General features: G+C 39.1%; 1 protein-coding gene across 2 annotated transcripts in view; it reads right to left on the reverse strand.

Moving 5' to 3' along the window:
- The window catches only part of LOC126475365 (DNA mismatch repair protein Msh3-like), a 356,972-nt gene that overhangs the window by 151,519 nt on the left and 184,175 nt on the right, over nt 1–21,278 (reverse strand). For both annotated transcript variants that reach the window (XM_050103183.1, XM_050103182.1), the window contains exon 11: nt 18,860–19,047. In XM_050103183.1, coding sequence (XP_049959140.1) covers nt 18,860–19,047 — 188 coding nt within the window. The remainder of the gene's footprint in view (nt 1–18,859; nt 19,048–21,278) is intronic.

Raw genomic sequence — 21,278 nt, forward strand, 5'->3', positions numbered from 1 at the left:
GAACTTTATCAAGGTTTATAGTCAACTATCATTCTGTACTGCACCAAGTGATTAGGTAGTGTTCACCTTAATAAAGTGATCTAATATTTTGTGTGTGTTGTATTATCTGGTCAATCTGATTCAAAAGTAAATCTAGGCTTGCTAGGTCCCACTATAGTGCGGAAGCAAATTTCTCAAATGTTTTTTCATCTGACACTACAAAGGTGATAAGGATGCCTGCACATTTATTCCAGTGAGTTGTCTTCCATCCCAAACCACTTAGTGTTCTGACAATCTCGGCTGCCTAAATCACATTTGTATATGTTCCTACTATAAAGTGTTTTTGTGGATTAACAAAACGTGTCAAATGCATGCATTTGCACTGCTATTCTAAATTTGCTGGATCCAGATCTGGAAACAGTTGTGTCACTTGTAGAGTTTCAAAGTACTGTGGACACAACTGTTGTTGACTGTGAGGCTCTGTCTATTTCTCTTTTTCACAATGCTCAAGGCACTCAGTCTAAAGTTCATGCTAATGTAAAAAAGAACAAAAACAAGGCTTACATTAACAGTAAATGTAAAGGTAAAACCTTTCAGTCATATGCCACATGAAGCATACTTCACAAATAAGGTGAGGAAGTCTTGGCCTCAGTGTTTTTCAAATCACAATAGAAAAGTTTGTCCTTTCAGTTATGTTGAACAAGGTCACATCCAGACATCTGTTTACAAAACAGCCAGGGCAGGTGCTGGTCATGAGTGCAACTACAGTGTAGCTTTCAGGAAGTGAATGTCATGTTGGCACATACATTACAGCTAGTACCAATACGGCTTGCATTTCTGTGTCACCTAGCTTTCTAATGTCATCACAGACAGAAGAAAAAACCTTTTGGCCTATTAAGAGTGGATCACAAAACATTTAAATTTCAGTTAGGCACAGATACATCTGTTTCCCACAACAATAAAGACATCTATGAAATGATTGGTAGACCACAGCTACAGAAGCCTAATTCTGTTTTGTCTCTATATAAAGGATTTGTAATACTAGTAATTGGCATGTGCAGTCTGCCAGTAACTTTTTGAGACCTTACAAAGTGTGTTTCATTTCATGTGCTATGTTCTAGGAACAGTGCAAACATTTTTGGTTTGGACTTGTTTGGTTCGTTTAACCTGTGAATTTAAGACAGTGTGTTACAAATCACTGTTACAGTGCCTTATACTAATGTTTATAACTTGTGTAATAAGTATAATGAACTTTCTGAACCAATTTCAGGAAGGGCTACAGATTATGAGGTGCACATTACTGTTCAAGACAATGTTCAAACACAATTTTAATGTGCTCAGCTGGTCACCACATAATACAAGAGCAAGTTTCTCAGAGAATGCATCGATGGAAAGACAATGAAATGATACAACCTCTTTCTGCAAGTCATTGGGCATCCCCCTTTGCCATTCTCAAAAACCCGTCAGGAGGTTTATGTTTACACGCTGATTTCAAAGCAACAGTAAACCCACCACAGATAGTTGCAGGCTCATTTTCTCTCTCAACACCTGAGGACTGGGACAGGCACATTCTTCATTCTTTTCCAAGATTGATTTAAGTGAGGCATACTCACAGTTACCACTGGACAAGTAGTCCAAGCAATATTTTCTGATCAATCTCAGCTGTGTTTGTTCAAATTTCAAAGACTACTGTCCAGAAATGCTTCAGCTCCTTCCAAGCATGTCCCGTCATGGACAGCACAAAAATTGCAATGTTGGATTCTGTTGTTGTCTAATTATCTATATAAGTTACTGTACAGGCCCAGCACACGAGGCTCACTGAACAACACTTGAATGCTGACTTCTTGGTGTGTGTTGTGTTTCCCATGACACCCACCACTAATGCTAGGTCTTCCTGAGGTCCTTGTCTTGGATAATAGATGACAATTCACATCAGCTGATTTTCAACAGTTTTGTGCTGCCAATGTCTTACATTATGTAGCTACTACTCTCTTTCGCTCTCAGTCTAATGAATAAGCTGAACAGTTTATCATAACATTCAAAATCACATGGAGAATCTCCATTCCTCTCACACATGGGAGCAAGTCTTAAAGACTTTTCTTTCCCCCCTACTGCTCCTTGGCAAGTGATGGGAAGCTGGTGGCAGAATTATTACGCAGTCATTGTCACTGTATCCTGTTACATTTTCTGAGGCCACCATGGAAACAGTTCATTCAGCCTACACAAACAAAGTGCAGCCACAGGATGAAGTTTTCTTTAAAGTTTTTAACAAAACACAGTGTTCGGAGCATGTCATCACGCAAGTCTTGGGGCATACCTCTTACATCATTCAAGGTTCCTCTAGGCTGCATCAGTGTCACCAGAATGAGCTTTAGCACTCTTTTCTTAACGATTTTGTGACAAATGTTTGCCCTTAGACTCAGCACACTGCTTGCGTCCATAACAGCAGTCATCTCCACTTCTCCACCCATGGTGGTCGGCACCATTCAGAGTAGTGCTAGTGGAGATCAACAGAATGCCGTTGCTGTCACCATCAATGCTCCTGCAACCTAAGCCAATTTCCATGTGGGTGCTGATCCCAGACAGCCATCACAACAATCCTGGAATTTTGCTTGCAGTCAACCCAACCACACCATCAGCATCACTAGATGCAGGCATGCTCCCTGTTTTTGGTTTTTTGGTTGGTGTTCCCAGTCATTCACAAGGTGAATAAAGGGGTGCAGACAGAGAGTTGCCATCAGTCATCATTACAGTCCTCGTCTACTCATCTACATCCACATTCAGCCCCCCCTCCTCCCCCCCCCTCACCCTCCTGCCATTGTCATGTGACACAGCACTACTAAGGATGGCAGTTATCACTGAATTAACTGGTTTTCAGTTATATTGGTACTATTTCACACAAACTTAACCTGACTGTTAATATTAATCAAAATGACAAGTTGCTGAAATAAACCATTTTCATTTTTTATTGCTACCATTTCCTGTAATAAACACAGAAATCAGACAAAGATTGAAAAATTTTGGTCCTATCAGTTTCAAGACGCACAAATCAAAATATTACGTTAAATAGGCAAATAAAAGGAAACTTAGTCCGACCACCATTCACTGCTTTTCTTGAAAAGTGGTAAGTGGCTGAATACTACAAAAAAATCTACTCACTCGTACTGATTCTAATTTTTTAAAACTTTGCTCACAAATCATGTTGTAATTGGAGATCCTACCACTATTTGGATAGTACGGATAGTCAGTGCTAAAGGGTGAAAACTAAGACTGAGGAACTCCATATTTCATGTCAATTTGTCTGTCTTTGAGGGTTACAAGCAGATAAAAGCATATTATGTAGACATAGGCAGCAGATCAGTTACTTCTGTTTTTATTGTATACTAAGATGAACTGTTCTTATATTTTTAATTTATTACTGTTACCATAATTTCCTTCCTCTTTTATTATTTCATAGAAATGGAAGACAAATCTTTAATCTTCTAAAGCAAATGAAGCATTGTACTTCACTATCACTTGGTAAAAATATTTCCAAACTAGGGTTGTTGTCAATCTGCAATAGGATGAGAGTACGGTGACAACAGTGAGAAACTACCATACAGATAAAGTGGAGACAAATCTTGCACACTGCATGTACAAGCGTACCTTAAGCCACAACACAGTACACCAGAGACATTATTCTCTCAACAAAGCTGTACCAATTCTTATGCCATGTGTTTGTTGCTCGCTTCTGTTGGCGTGTTGGCATTGTTACTAGCATAGCACTGATTGCTTTTCTCATTTTCCACAATAACACAATCTTTGAAACCAACGCAAATTTCATGAATAAAAAGACTCTTATTTTTTAAAAAAAGGTTTATGTAAAGACAAAAAAAATTAGCACTGCTGCTGTGGGTAACTGATATTTTTGTTTTTTATTCAGTTATTAGTAAGAAATAAAAAACATCCATTACAACCAAGACCACAGAAATACCAATTACTCAGAATTTTTAACTGGTCAGTTTTTCTCCCCCTAAGCATCAGCTTCACAGCCATACGGATCTTGTCATACTCTATGGTTGATCCAAAGTTCTGTAATGGTGCGGGGAAGCTTCAACGTTCACAGCCATATGGATCTTGTCATACACTATGGTCATCTTACCACCAGGCAGTACATCAAAAAGATCCTGTTGGACCATGTAGTGACTGCTGCATACAGTGTTGGCCCAGAATTCCTTATAATGTCAGGGCCCATGTGGTGGGTGTCAGCATGGATGTCTTGCAAAGTCTGGACACTGAGGTAACAGGATGGCCAGCAGTGAGTCCTGACCTAAATCCCCAACATGCATACGTGGGACATGCTTGACAGACAAGTTTGTGGTCATCCTGTTCCACCACAGACTCCCAGGAACTATCATGGGCTCTTTTTGAAGAATGGGAATGGATACCACAGGATGGCCTCCATATTTTTACACAGAGCAAGCCATGTAGGTGTCAGCTAGTGATAAATGCTCACTGAGGGTATACATGTTATTGAAGCTCTATAATTCAAATGAATAGCACCCAGCATGACTGGATGAATGATTGTTCCCGCTTTATTTTCAACACCTGTCTGACATTTCAGTTCTTTTTTCGTAAGCAATCAAGGATGTAATGACGTTTTGTCGTGTACTTAATTTGTGAAAGATAAAGGTGTAATTTGGTAACATACTCAACTAATGCTCACTGGATTGTGACAGATGCCCAAAGTCATGTTCCCCTGATTCTTTTGAGCAGAATAATTTAAGGAAAAACACAGATTTTTCACACTTATGACCACATGATAAAATATTTATTTGTGACATGCTACTTCCTTTCCTTAAGGTGTTGTACAGAACAGGTATTTTAGAGCCTTTTGTTGTACTGCAGCAGTCTCACAAATATATTATAATAAATCTTTTGTTATTTAGACTGTTAAAAACTTTTACTTTGTGAACAGCATACACAATGAGTTGCTCCACTAAAAACAAAGTACTTTGGCACAGATGGTCCCATGAAATAGGAAAAATTAATAAAAAAAAACTGTCACAAACCACATAAGGAGTAATGGAAGATACTTGTCAACACATTAATGAGCAGTACATATTTACTACCAAAGGGCGACACTGTTTACGGGAAATAACAGTGGCAAAATACAGTACTGCCACTGAGGTTTACCTAGTATCACACAATGTGACCATAAACAGAAATTACAAGTGACATGAAAGCATTTACTTGTTTTCCAGATGTTAAAGTAGTAATAATCAGTGTAGTGACAGTGTGTGAACATAAATGGTAAGATTTCTGCAATTAAGAAGAAACACTAGAAGAAACAAACAACAAAAAAGACGTTTTGCAGACTATAAGTTCTGAATATCGGTAAACCATGCTCAAATAATCAGGAACATGAAATGACAGAAACTGTACAAAAAAAATGTTTGGATATAGTTAGCGGAAAAAAATACCACACTACTTCAGTGAAAGGCTTCAACTGGGCATGTATAACTGAATGAATTTCACCTTGGTGTATAATGGTCCCATCATTTATAGATGTAGTAGCAGTGACATTGTACGTGAAATACACAAAAAATTAAAATGGAAGTGATGTGATTTATAAAGTATTCTTCCTATACTTTTTTTAATATCAAGCACAGTCTGATTTCATTTTTGAGCACAATATTTCAATGAACAATTAAGTCATCTTCATTTGGATGCTTTATGTAGGGGTTTTATATGCTTTCACTACCCAGTCTCTAACTACACTGTTTTATACTGTCAATGCTGGCCCTGAGTTCGTAGTCAAGTTTGATTCCTGGCATCCTCTACAGTCTCTGGTGTGCATTTCCTTTCACACACTTGTGTAGTGACTCCATAAAATGCCCATATCTTCCATATTTTCCAGCTGTTGCGGATGAGATGACTGGTGAGGCCTTAATAAACGAGTGTGTGAACCATTTATACAGTAATCATCCAGTTATTAGAAGTATTGATTATCTTAAAGTTAGAGAGCTGACCTTTTCCTTTCTTGGTGGGAATAAAATGTATTGGATGTAGTTTTTCAGTAGGTGTCTAACTTACCTGAAAATTAGAATGTAACTGTATAGATAAAAAAATGTACTCACCTAGAGGGGGTGGGATGGGGTGGAGGGTAGAGCAGGAGAAAACATATCTAAGTTTAAGTAAATGTGCAAGCTTTTGGAGCCACTGGCTCCTCCTCTTGGCAGAAGGATTGAAGGTGGAGGAAATGGGGAGAGTTCAGAAAAGTTGCCAAAACCCCAAGTCAGGGGAGACTTACTAGATGGTAAATATTTTCAAAAATTGATTACTTTTGTTGATGTATCTGGATATTACATATGCATTAGTCATGTATGTGACCCTCATATTTTATAGTTTTTTCATGGAGTTAATCTCTTCCACAGAAATATTTATTGGGCCAAAAGACTATCCCAACTGGTAAATCTGAAAATTATTGCCTTTGAAATACCCTTAATAGCTTTCTCAGTTCTTTGAGTAGCCTGTCATTGTCTAGCAACATGTGAACTTCATAGACTAGGATTAGCACACAATTGCTTTGTGGCAGATAGTAAACGCTACAGGTGTGAAGGCAGAGGTTGGTGATGTGGATTTTCTACAAACACCATGATCAAGTGATCTGTTAACTCTTCACTTATCCAGCACATCAAAGAATGGTAGCTTGCTCTATTTCAATTTCTATAGTGAATTTTATATTAAGATGAACAGGATTTAGGTAATCCAAGATAACATGAACAGTTCCATCCCAAGTGGCTTTAGCACAAATATGTCTACATACTGACAGTGTGAGCTTCCCTCTCTCTTTTGACTCACAAAATTAGTGTTCAAAGTTGTGGCTGAAGAAGCAGATGGTTGGGTAAATGTGCAACCTAGTAGAAATTTTGGCTCAAGTAGACATTTAAGGGATTGTTACACATTGTTGCATTCATAACACTTTGGCCCACTAGGCTGTAGAATCATTTGATTTTTTTGCGAGGTTCCTGTCAACAGGTTAGAATTGCAGTATATGGCAACATTTGCAAATAAAACTAATAGATATAACAGATAAGTAACCGAAGGTGACATACACTTATGCCTGAAACTGAATAAAATTTATTATATGAAATAAAATTAAATTAATTTTCAACTAATGTCTCAGAATGAAAGAAATAAAATAAAAACAGTTTTTAAGTGAAATACTACCAGCATGGTTCATATTTGTATGAAGTAAAGCAATCATTACATCCGATCTGAAGACAGTGAACTCCTATACCAAACAACCATCACATGTGACCAAAGACCAATAGTGATATAGTTTCACAATAATCAGAAATTAAAGTTCATTAAATGATTCTGTAGTCATTAAAAAGTGGCAATTAAATTGTCCAATAATATCTGTTTGGTTTCTCATTCGTGCTACTAGTTCATGAGAAATTCATTTAAACAGGTTTTAGTTCACAGCAGCACTTTACATCTGCAAAGCACTCTCATCAAAAGTTGAAGTTCTTGCAGTCTGCAAACAACTGTCACCCACATATGACCACTGAAATAAAGTTACATTATATGAGAAGGAAAGTTGTTACTCACCATATAGCGGAGATGCTGAGTCACAGATAAGCACGACAAAAAGACTCACAGTTACAGCTTTTGGCCATTAAGGCCTTCGTCATCAATAGAAACACATATGCAAACACACACACACATTGTGTATGTGTGTCTATTGTTGACAAGGACCTTAATGGCCAAAAGCTATAATTGTTAGAGTCTTTTTGTTGTGCCTATCTGCAACTCAGCATCTCCATTATATGGTAAGTAGTAACTTTCCTTCCCATAATACTGTCACATTCCATCCTGGATTTTCCATTGTTTGATTTTTGCCTGAAATAAAGTTACTTACAGAGCTTAACATGTAAAGTCCTTCACTCTCTGCATGGTTGATTTGCTGCACAAAAACCTCCCTCCAGTGCTTACTATTGCCAAACTAACAACTGAGACCATGATCATAACTGAGACACAAAAGACAATGCAGCAATGGCATTTCTCACTTATAGAGTCTAGCTGATGTCACACTGCCCTATTTGTTACAATAAAAAATACTTTAGGACCACCCATTCAGGTTTCTCAAATATAACAGTAGAACTCTAATGAAAAATCCATGATGGAATAATGACAATACCATGAAAAGGAGACACTGCTTCTCATCATATAGTGAAGACACTGAGTCACAGATGGGCACACCAAACAGACTGCTGCGCACTTGAACTTTCGGGCACAAGACCTTTTTCTAAAGAGGAAAATACATTAAAACAAGCACAACATGTAAACACACACACACACACACACACACACACACACACACAAAGCACCGTCTCTGGCCACTGAGGCTGGACTGTGTACAGCAGCTGTGCCTGATGGGAGAAGCAATCTGTGGATGGTGAGGGCAAGGAGAAGGCTGGGGTGGAGAGGAAGAGGGATAGCAGAGTAGGAGTGAGGAAGCTGTCGTACTGCTTGTGGTGGCATACAAGGATGTGATGGGGACAGGGTAGGGCTGCTAGGTGCAGTAGAAGGTTTGAGGGGAAGGCGGAGGGAGGAGAATGAGAAATGAGAGAACAAGGAGGGTAAAAAGACTGGTGGTTGTGTTGGTGGAATAGAAAGTTGTGTAGGGCTGGAGTTGGAGCAAGGAAGGGGACAGGCAGGTGAAGGACAGGGACTACCGAAGGCTGAGGCCAGGGGGTCTTACAGGAATGTAGGAGAGAGTTCCCACGTGCACAATTCAGAAAAGCTGCTGTTGGTAGGAAGGATCCTCATGGTGTATGGTGTGAAGCAGCCACTGAAGTGAAGCACCATGTGTTGGGCAGTATGTCATGCTTGTGAGAATGTGTGTGTGTTTCCTGCTATAGAAGAAGACATTTTGACTGAAAGCTCATATGTATAACACTCTTTTTGTTGTGCCTGTCTGCAACTCAACGTCTCCTCCATATGGTGAGTAGCAATCCATCCTTTTCATAATATTAACATTAGAACTATACAGGTACAAAGTGAGCCCTGTTTCTTGTAGTAATTTGCCAACTACAAACTATATTATAAGTCTATTGATTTCATTGTTAATTACAAAATATGTATGAAACTTTTCCCAAAACTGATTTACACGAAAAAACTTGTTAATTTATAAATATACAAAATTAAGTGGGTAGTTATTCCAAATTGTCTTTTGATGACCTTTCGCCTACTGCCCTCAGAATTTACAATACATGCACCACACTTTGAGGGCAAAAGCCTTTATTAATGGCTGATCCAAATACAGGGCTATTCAAAGTGAGTTGTGTAAAAGTAACAGTAAATAATTTCAAAACCACTGACTGAGTACTCTCTCAGAGCTCTTCTGACTGAGTATTCTCTCAGAGCTCTTGAAACCTCGTGCTATGTTCTCAAGTTTGAATCCTATGCCTCCAGATGTCACTCCATCCTAATTATGCAGAAATTTTGCATGACTACAATAACAATGGAGACATACAGCGGTCGCTTGCGATACCACACAATGCAATCAGCAATTGTTGTAAGAAGACACTTCAGAATGGAATATCATAAAGCCCTGCCTCAGGCAAAGACTATAAAAGCATGGTATGATCGGTTTGTGGAAACAGGTTGTGTGGCACATAACGAGAATGGTCAAAGTCACCCAAAGGTAGCAGGCCTCATTGTGGAAGCGATGAGAAGAATGTATGCACAGAGTACAAGTAAGTCCACAATGAGGGCAAGTTTGGAATTACATATCTAGGCGTTGCTGAACTACCTGATGCCACAAATTCAAGACGACAGGGTGCATTCATTTTACAGCAATATGGGGGCCCTCCACCAAGAGTTTACAGTGTACCTATCTCGTACTGTTGCTGTTTGGATTGGATGAGGTGGGAGACAGTCTGACCACTGAGATCTCTGATGTGACACTTAGTCTTTCGTCTGTGGGAATATGTTAAAAGACAAGGTGTACATCCTTCCACTTCACGTAACTATTAATGAGCTTTGCAAAACACATCAGAGGTGCACTGAATGAGGTAGATGCTGCTATCCTCTCGCACCTCTGGGGAGAAATTTCATACAGATGTGTTAGCTGCTGTGTGACAAGGGGAAGCCACAGGGAATACTTGCAGAAAGAAACTTGATGTTCTGTCAATTTCACAACTGAGAATGTATTATTTCAATCAAGTAAATCCCCTGCATTATTTAACATCACTTTCAGGTAACTAAGGAAAATCCAGGATGGAATGTAGCAATATTACAAAAAGGAAAGCTGCTACTCACCATATAGCAGAGATGCTGAGTCGTAGATAGTCACAACAAGAATACTGTCACAAAATGAGCTGTTGGCCAATAAGGCCTTTGTCGAAAAAAGAAAACACACACACGACTACAGTCTCTGGCAGCTGAAGCCAGACTACGAGCAGCAGCGCATGATGGGAAAGGCAACCAGGTGGGGGTTGCCTCTCCCGTCATGCGCTGCTGCTCGTAGACTGGCTTCAAGTACCATAGACTATGGTCATGTGTGCATGTCAGTTGTGTTAGCATCAGAGTGAGTGAGTAAGAGAGAGAGAGAGAGAGAGAGAGAGAGAGAGAGAGAGAGAGAGAGAGAGTGTGTGTGTGTGTGTGTGTGTGTGTGTGTGTGTGTGTGTTTGTGTGTGTGTGTGAGAGAGAGAGAGAGAGAGAGAGAGAGAGAGAGAGAGAGAGAGAGAGAGAGAGTGTGTGTGTGTTTTGTTGATGATGATCAGCAATAGCTGAATAAATTCACCTCTGGATCTTAAGTCTTGCTTAAACACAATTAAATACATGTTTTTATAAACTCTTAAGTTAACTGAGACTGTGTACAAATTCTGTGGAGTGTTTGCCATTATTCACTTATTCACTGACAGTTTACCTCAGATATTTTGACAGAGGATATTGGAGTGTGTTAGTCTTACTAGCTACTGGTCATAGGTGAATGCCTCCCTTGATTACTCTCAAAAGCCTATACAGTAAAGGTGGCACAGGAATTTGTGATCTTATGTCCCTACATAGGAAGTTGGCTGCAGTGAGTACAATCAACATCATTTTGAAAGTAACAACATTTATCTGCCTGAAGGAAATCTCATCCAGCAAATCAAAAACGTATTGTTGTCATCAATGTGTGTCATAAGAACAGTAGAATTGCCATTGTTGCAATGTAAAATTACTGTTTTCTTTTCTTGCTGCTTGCTTTTCACTGGAAATGTTGAACTTGGGTATTTTCACTTTGGTTAGTGTTCAACATACTTTACAGCATAACTCTCATCACTCTCACTGATAGTGATACTGCAACTTTCTCCACGGAGCTGATGTATTCTGCTACTGGTATCATACTTGGAGTTGACATGAAATATAGCCTTTTCCAAAGAACCTTCACCATATTATCATTCAAATGATTTTCAGTGAGTTTAAATACGGAACAGAATGCTACTTAATGTAACAGCTTTTTCTGTAAGCCTTCTGAAGTGTAGACATTTTTATGTGCATGGATTATGTTTGTGACCATGTTGTGTTTTGACTCACTCATGTACATCAGCAGCAAATTATGAATGGACATGAAAAAGTGACATCTAATGTACATGGGGCGGCTTGAATGTTTCCATGATGTATAATACTGCTGGTTTCAGTAGTGACAATATGATGCTTGATGTTGTAAACACTGGTACAACTTAAAATAAGATCTGACAAGACCAATACCAGGGTATGGACTCATGCTTCTGAGAACAGCATAACTTAGGAGTGTTTCAAATATGGTTTCAATTGTGTTTAATCAGGGTGTAAGATCCACAGCTGAATTTATTAAGCCATTGCTGATCATCAAGTCCTGTCACAGCCAGAAAACATGAAGAAGATTTATTTATTTATTTATTTAACTTTAAATGCGAACATTTTAGGTTAGTCTTTTCCATGACTGTTATTGATACTGGATGAAACAACAAGATTCCTATTACCAGTCACAGTTTATTTATATCCTCAATGCATTTTGGAGGTTTAAACCTTCATCATCAGGTGGATTTACGTGTGTTAATATGACATGTGGATGTGTTGTGTTAAGATGTAACGATAACTTGTGGTGCTTTCTCCAGTGGTTGCAGGTTCCTTTCTCTGTCAGGTATGATGTGTTACAAAAGAGAAAGGAACCTGTGACCAATGGAGACAGTGCCACAACATCTCCCACAATTGTAACAGAACACACAAATATGTCACACTAACACGTATAAATCCACCTTCGAAATATGCCATGGATATAAATAAACAGTTAGTGGTAATAGTAAACTTGTTTCATTCAAGAAGATTTTTGTTTAATGGAGTAATGATATATACTCACAAAAACAAAACCATGTTAAAAAAAGACTGAGAAAGGCAATGTTATATTCCTTACATCAGATATGGGGTTTTGAATGCCCATGTCCACAAGATATAGGGTTAGAGATAGTGATGCTAACGGTGATGTATTTTCTGGTTGAGTAGTGTTAGGCAAACATCTGTAACTCTATACTTTAATGTGGTTTAGTAGTTATGTGCCTGAATATAGATCCAAAGCTCTGGGGGTGGGTTCAACCCAGGTTACTCCTAGAGACTTTATCTGCCTCTCATCATTTCTTTCACCACTGGTTGTTTTTGGTAATGTGAAAAATGCCATGTTGGACTGTGATTCAGAAGCCACGCTAAACTGTAGGGGTCCCTATAATTAGCTGTCAGTCAGTTCAAAGGTCAAGGGAATACAAGTACATACCATCAATAGTAGATTCATGCCTAATAAAGCACTGTGATATTTAAACCAACGTTTAGGTGTTGACATCTTTATCTTTTTACTTTATACTGATATTTACCGTACATTTTTCAATATAGTCATTCAAATTTGTTTCTGTTACTGTGGAGTTTAGATGTTCATGACAATGTAGTATGTATCCATTTTCACAGTTGACTCAGAGCTTAGCAGGGCCAGTCACTGCAGTGTACTACCCTGCCAGACAGCAACTGTGAGAAGATGGGATCTATATTGTCAAGAGACTCATTCTATTTTATTATGAAATGGCTAATAATTTTAATTCTGTTATGTAAGTAACGTAATGAAATGAGTCAGTTCTTACCTGACCGTGAATGAAAGAAGTTTACAAGTAACTGTTGAAAGGGAATTTTTTTTGTAATAGCATACAAGCAGAAAATAGTTGATAATTATGTATCTAAAATTCAGTATACTGCGATATAAGAAGGCTTTGTGGAAGGAAATATAGTGAAGTTGAATGTTCTTTAATGAAAATGTTGATATTTAATTGCAACCCTGATGTGGAAGTAACAGTAACACCCACAGAGAACAATGAAATCCTTTACTGTATTAATTACTAATGGTAGTCATCTGCGACTCCATAGCTATGAATTTTTTGACAAGAAAATGAAGAGATTACAACTCTTTAATTTATGTCTTTTCTATGAAAAGGAAATCTATTCTGGATTGTGAAGTTTTTTCTCTCTCTCTCTCTCTCTCTCTCTCTCTCTCCTTCTCTCCCCCCCCCCCCCCCTTTTTTTCTTCTTCTTTTTTTTATGAAGCCAGATACTGTTTATGATATAACCATGTCCCGGCTGTGGCAATAATGATTACCAAAGTAAAAAGGACAACTAAAACAAGCAGAAAGACATACATGTTAAATAAACTACATAAAAAAGCAGTAATGTCATATCCCAATGAGGAACTTGAAAATTTCAGTACAGGTCAGGAGCATGTAGAGGAACTCTGGCTCTAGTTTAAAAGAATAGATGATCATGCTCTGGATAGATATGTAGTCAGTAGAACAGTTCATAATTGGAGGGAAAATCCATGGTAAACAGTCACTGTAAAGAAACTTCTAAAGAATCAGAGATTAGTGCATAATAGTGTAAAATAAACCGTAGGGCTGTAGATAGAGTGATGCTGAATGAAACATGTTTGGCTGTCAAGCAAATCATGATACCTTTAATGACTACCATAGCAAAATATTGTCAAATGACATTTCACAAAATCAAAAGAAATTCTGATCGTATGTAAAGGTTCTTAGTGGCATCAAAGTTAGTGTCTAGTCCCTAGCGAATGTGACAGGTACTGAAATTGAGGGTAGCAAAATGAAAGCTGAGATGCTTAACTCTGTTTTCAAATGTTCCTTTACAAAGGAAAACCCACGACAACTGCCCTAACTTAATTCTCGTACCACTGAGAAGATGAATGAAGTAAGTATTAGTGTCAGTGGTGTTGAGAAACAGCTGAAATCTTTAAAACTGAATAAAGCTCCAGGCCCCGATGGAATTCCTATCAGATTCTATACCAAATTTGCTGCTGAGTTAGTCCCTTTTTTCACTATAATTTATCATAGATCCCTTCAACAGAAAACTATGCCCAGTTCTTGGAAAAAGGCACATGTCACACCTGTCTACAAGAAGAGTAGTAGGAGTGATCCACAAAGCATTCATCCAATATCCCTGGCATCAATTTGTTGTAAAATCTTAGAACATATTCTAAGATCAAGCATAATGAGGTTCCTTGAACAGAATAACCTCCTCAATGCCAACCAGCATAGATTTTGAAAACATTGATCGTGTGAAACCCAACTCACACTTTTCTTACATGACATACTGAACCCATAACAGGACTGGAATAGGAAGTGCTGGGTGGGTGGATTGGGTAGAGGTTTGCACCTGGGTCTTCCACAGGGATATGGTCCTTGTGGCAGGGGGTTGGGATTGGGAGTGGCATGGGGATGGAGTAGGATGCTGTGGATGTTGGGAAGTATCTCAGGTAGGATGTCCCTCATTTCAGAGCATGATAATAGGTAATCAAAGCCCTGGCAAAGAATGTGGTTTAGCTGTTCCAGTCCAGACTGGTACTGGGTGATGAAGGGGACAGTCCTTTGTGGCTGGTTCTCGAAGGTGGTGGGAGGACTGGGGGTGTGAGGGGAAATGGTGTGGGAGATCTGTTTGCGGACTAGGTTTGGGGGATAGTGCCTGTCTGTGAAGGCCTTGGTGAGACCCTCAGCATATGGAGCAAGAGAGTTTTTGTCACTACGGATATGCCATCCCTGGGAGGCCAGGCTATATTGGAGGGTTTTTTTTTGGTGCGAAAGGGACAACATCTGTCAAAATACACGTACATTGGTGGTTGGGGGGTCTAATGTGGATTGAGGTGCAGATGGAGCCATCAGAGAGGGTGAGGTCAACATCTAGGAAGGTGGCACACAGGGTCTAGGGGGACCATGTGAAGCAAATGGGAGAGAAGGTGTTGAGGTTGTGAAGGAATGAATATAGGGTATCTTGGCCCAGAGTTCAGATCATGAAGATATCATCAGTGAACCTAAACCAGTGTGTGTCCCATATATCCTGGCAACACGGGGATGGCGTATCTGCAGTGACAAAAACTCTCTTGCTCAGTATGTTGAGGGTCTCACCCAGGTCTTCAGAAACAGGCACTATCACCCACACATAGTCCGCAAACAGATCTCCCGTGCTATTTCCCCTCACACCCCCAAACCTCCCACCAGCCCCAAGAACCAGACACAAAGGAGTGTCCCCTTCACCACCCAGTATCACCCAGAACTTGAACAACTGAACCACATCCTTCAGTACGGCTTTGATTATCTGTCATCGTACCCCGAACTGAGGGGCATCCCACCTCTCCTAAAGTGGTGTTCTGTCACCCAATCTCTACAATATCCTAGTCCATTGCTATGCCACTCCCAATCCTAGCCCCTTGCCACAAGAATCATATCCCTGTGGAAGACCCAGGTGCAAAATCTGCCCAATCCACCCACCCAGCACTTCCTATTCCAGCCCTGCCAAGGGTTTACCCTACCCTATCAGGGGCTGGACCACCTGTGAAACCAACCATGCCATTTAACAGCTCTGCTGCAATCATTGCACAGTTTTTTGTATTGGTATGACAACTAACCAATTGTCCAGCAGATGAATGGCAACCATCAAACTGTTGCTAAGAGTGAACTAGACCACTCTGTGGCACAACATGTATATAAACACGACACACTTGATTTCAATGACTGCCTCACTACCCAAGCCATCTGGAACCTTCCCTTCACCACCAGCTTTTCTGAACTGCACAGATGGGAGTTATCCTTACAACACATTCTCCACTCCCATAATTATCCTGGCGTTAACCTACGATAACACATTGTCCCCATACCCTCCACCTAACAATTCCATCCCCTCTGTCCTATCATCTTCTCCCCATTAACTTCTCCTACCCTGTTTGTCTGCAGCCCTCTGCGAATGACTCTGCCTGTCTTTGGTCACTCCTCACCTTTTTTGCTCCTCTTCTCCTCACCCCTGCCCCACAGTCTCCTGATGCTCCACCTGTTGGCAGTCTACTGCCTGCACACTCCACCAGGCAGTGTTAATCTCTCTCCCCACCTGTTTACTACTACCCCTCCCCCTTCCCTGCCCCTTGCTGCTGCTTGGATCCCAAATGATAGTTGCATTCTGGCCCGAGCTGCTAGAGTTGGAGGTCCTGTGTGCTTGCAATTTTCTGTGTGTGTGTGTGTGTGTGTGTGTGTGTGTGTGTGCGTGCGTGTGTGTGTGTGTGTGTGTGTGTGTGTGTGTGTGTGTGTGTGTGTGCGCGCTTTTACTGATAAAGGCTATGGCCGACACTTGACCTGCCTTCTTTATAGTAAGCAGCCACCAGTCTATTCCACTTCCATAATTATTTGAACTAATTACCTGTTTGACAGAAAATACCAAGATAAACTGAGAGGGAGGTGTTGGTAGCCCATATTAACTTGTTATGCCTAACTTATATACAAAACATTTTAAGGCAAAGACATTTGAATTCAATTTGCTTAAACCAACTTGTTCTACTGATATGTAAACAAAGTGTTTTGGGTATGTTCTTATGGAATGGAAAATATTTGTGATTCCTTAGAACACCTAAACATTTTGTATCATAACATAAAGTTTATTGTGGAACTTGAAATAAAGAACCAGCTACTTTTATTCATTGTGTTAGTTAAAGTATGCACAAATCATCTGTCACTTAGCACTGTCTGGACTAAAACTATCACATTAATTACAATATGTAAAGTTACCAGTTGGAAAATCTTTTTCCATTAATAAAGCATGGAAATGAGTGGAGCAGCGTGCAGCTGCAGTATTAATATTTTACAATAATGTTCAAGAATTTCACAATTAACTTGTTTTGTGAACAAACAAAGATGCTTACAGACTATTATAGCTCCGTATGAGATTCTGGTGGTTTGTAGTAGATAGTCACATCTGTATGTTCTAGCACTAGGTGATGTTAATATTGTGCCTTATGTTGCACCAATCTCCAGAAATATCTGTAGACTCTTGTCGAAACACACATCCACATCTTTTTATTCTCACCAAGAAAGACAAAATTTTTACTTCATAATGTTAAAGATAAATGAGGCTGCTGAAAAATGGATGCAATGTGTAGAACAACAAGAAACACTGAAGAGATGTGAAAGGAACAGTGACATGTAAATCTCAAACATCCACGTACTTCAGCTGTCACTTAGCCCTGTCTAGGCTAAAATTATTACAGGAGTTACAACATGTTGTAATGTCCATAGATGGCAAAAGTTTTTCAATTAATAAAGCAACAGCATAATTGGTACAGCCTTCATATGTGATATTAACATTTTGTAATTATGTTTAAGAAATTGTGAACAAATAAAGATTTTTACAGAATATTACACCTCTTCCCGACATTCTGGTTGTTACAGTTGTTTAGTTACTATAGCATCTCTATATCCCTGCACTAAGTTACTTATTAGTTCTGTGAAAAATGTTGCTATGTCCTGGTTATGAAAAAGATTTATTTATTAAATACAAATACAACAGATGTCTTAAGTCCTAAAGTCTTAGTACTAACAGATCACAGTATCTGACCAGATGTTTCCTGACTAGAAAAAAAGTTACGACAACAAGACAAGAAGTAAAACTTTAATTTATTTCCACCAAAGTCTCATTGCTTTCATGCAGAATAGGAATACAAAGCCTCCAGCAATGAGGATCATCAGAAAGACTGATATCATAGTGCAGACTCCAAGTTTCTGGGACAATACATCTACGTCAGGGAACTTACTACACAAAAACAAGGGGTTTCAGTTTAAGCACGACTCCTGACTTGAGACTAAATTTATTAAGATATCAGCAAAAACTTCATCCATAAGGACCATAAAATACATAGGGTATATGCATTTCGCAGAATAATAGCACAGATTCTGGAGAACACATAAACATCAAAGAATTCAGCAGCTGCCAAGAGGCAACTGTGCCGTAAACAGAACTGTGACAGCAACAATATGTCATAGTCTGGTTAGTGTCCAGCCAGTGAGCATACTTAAAATTTTTGACTGAACATCTTGATGAAGATATCTATGTAAGTTGCTGAATTACTGTTTCCAGTAAAAAGCCAAGAAACATACCACGAAAACAAGTGTTTTCTCCTCGTTATGCGGGAACATGTGAAAATGACACAGAGCGAGGGCCAAGAGACGTGATCAAGGATGACGATTCAACATTTATAGATAACTCTGGTCGATAAACGAATGCGGGAGGCATATACAATAGGCAAAATTTACTTATATAGGCACATTACTGACAACAGGAGCACGAGTACCAGTCAGGGAGAGTGAAAACAATTTAATATATGATTTTAATGAAAGCAAGTGCCAATTAAAAAAAAAGACAGAATATTGGTCTGAACAAAAAAATCCTTAAACAGCAATAGGAATTTGTACATAATATGAAAAGTTCTGTGACATGCACAGCATTTGAACCACCTATGCTCAGAAGTTGAGATTCAATAATACAGATGAACTAAGCTTACTTGGCTGCTGAAGGGTTCAAAATGTTCATAATTTCCTTTACATCACTGAGCTGTACAGTTATGTCAATTATTAGTTCCCTTATTAAAGAACTTTGAACATAGGCTTCTGTAACAACTGCAATGACTTCCAAGCTTTGATAAATAAAACTCAAAGCTTCTATCAATCGGTAGAAGTTGTTGGTAGTGCACTGAAAAAAGACAAACATTAAGATTGTGGTGCATGTTATATTAAGAGTTGTGATCATGAAATAACAATGCATCAAAACATCTAAATTCATTTTCATGTAGTACACACTTAATGTGGCTAACACAGGATGATTTAATAATAAGCATGTACTATCATCTATGTCTCATTATAGCTATGTTGTATATTTTTCCTCAAGCACCAGGGATGAGAAGAAAATTATGTACATCAACTGCTATGTTGCAATCTGTAGTTGATTACTCATTTGGTAAACCACATCTTTCTTTCCGAAATATGGCCAGCATGTACCAAAATATTTACTTTATGGTACAAAATTTCTACCAAGAAAGTGCACTTTGATAAACAGCATGATATCTCTAGAAGTAATTCTTGAGTATATATCATAATGAGTACAGTGAAATATCTGCTTGTACTGGAGATTTTTTAGATGTAGCCTCCCCATGAACCGTGGACCTTGCCATTGGTGGCGAAGATTGCATGCCTCAGTGATACAGATAGCTGTACTGTAGGTGCAACCACAAAGGAGGGGTATCTGTTGAGAGGCCAGACAAACATGTGGTTCCTGAAGAGGGCAGCAGCCTTTTCAGTAGTTGCAGGTGCAACAGTCTGGATGATTGACTGATCTGGCCATGTAACATTAACCAAAACAGGCTTGGTGTGCTGGTACTGCAAACAGGCGAAAGCAAGGGGAAACTACAGCCGTAATTTTTCCCGAGGGCATGCAGCTTTACTGGGTGGTTAAATGATGATGGCGTCCTCTTGGGTAAAATATTCTGGAGGTAAAATACTCCCCCATTCGGATCTCCAGGCGGGGACTACTCAGGAGGAAAACTGGCACTCTACAGATAGGAGCATGGAATGTCAGATCCCTTAATCAGGCAGGTAGGTTGGAAAATTTAAAATGGGAAATGGATAGGTTAAAATTAGATATAGTGGGAATTAGTGAAGTTTGGTGGCAGGAGGAACAAGACTTCTGGTCAGGTGAATACAGGGTTATAAATACAAAATCAAATAGGGGTAATGCAGGAATAGGTTTAATAACGAATAAAAAAATAGGAGTATGGGTAAGCTACTACGAACAGCATAGTGAATGCATTATTGTAGCCAAGATAGACATGAAGCCCAGGCCTACCACAGTAGTACAATTTTATATGCCAACTAGCCCTGCAGACGATGAAGAGATTGATGAAATGTATGATGAGATAAAAGAAATTATTCAGATAGTGAAGGGAGACGAAAATTTAATAGTCATGGAGAAATGGAATTCAATAGTAGGAAAAGGAAGAGAAAGAAAAGTAGTAGGTGAATATGGAATGGTGGTAAGGAATGAAAGAGGGAGCTGCCTGGTAGAATTTTACAAGAGCACAACTTAATCATAGCTAACACTTGGTTCAAAAATCATGAAAGAAAATTGTATACATGGAAAAGGCCTGGAGACACAGGAAGGTTTCAGATAGATTATATAATGGTGAGACAGAGATTTAGGAACCAGGTTTTAAATTGTAAGACATTTCCAGAGCCAGATGTTGACTCTGACCTCAATCTATTGGTTATGAACTGTAGAAACTGCAAAAAGGTAGTAATTTCAGGAGATGGAACCTGGATAAACTGAAAGAACCAGAGGTTGTAGAGAGTTTCAGAGAGAGCACCAGATAATGATTGACAAGAACAGGGGAAGAAATATAGTAGCAGAAGGGGTAGCTTTGAGAGATGAAATAATAAGGCAGCAGAGGATCAAGTAGGTAAATAGATGAGGGCTAGTAGAAATCCTTGGGTACTGGTAAAAGAAGAAATATTGAATTTAATTGATGAAAGGAGAAAATATAAAAATGCAGTAAAAGAAGCCGGCAAAAAGATATACAAATGTTTCAAAAATGAGATCGACAGGAAGTGCAAAATGGCTAAGCAGGGATGGCTAGAGGACAAATGTAAGGTGTAGAGCCATATATCACTAGGGCTAATATAGATACTGCCTACAGGAACATTAAAGAGACCTTGGGAGAAAAGAGAACCACTTGTATGAATACCAAGAGCTCAGATGGAAAAACAATTCTAAGCAAAGAAGGGAAAGCAGAGAGGTGGAAGGAGTATACAGAGGGTCTATATAAAGGTGCTGTACTTGAGGACAATATTATGGAAATGGAAGAGGATGTAGATGAAGGTGAAATGGGAGATATGTTACTGTGTGAAGAGCTTGACAGAGCACTGAAAGAC

Source organism: Schistocerca serialis, chromosome 4 (assembly GCF_023864345.2).
Source record: "Schistocerca serialis cubense isolate TAMUIC-IGC-003099 chromosome 4, iqSchSeri2.2, whole genome shotgun sequence".
NCBI lineage: Eukaryota > Metazoa > Arthropoda > Insecta > Orthoptera > Acrididae > Schistocerca > Schistocerca serialis.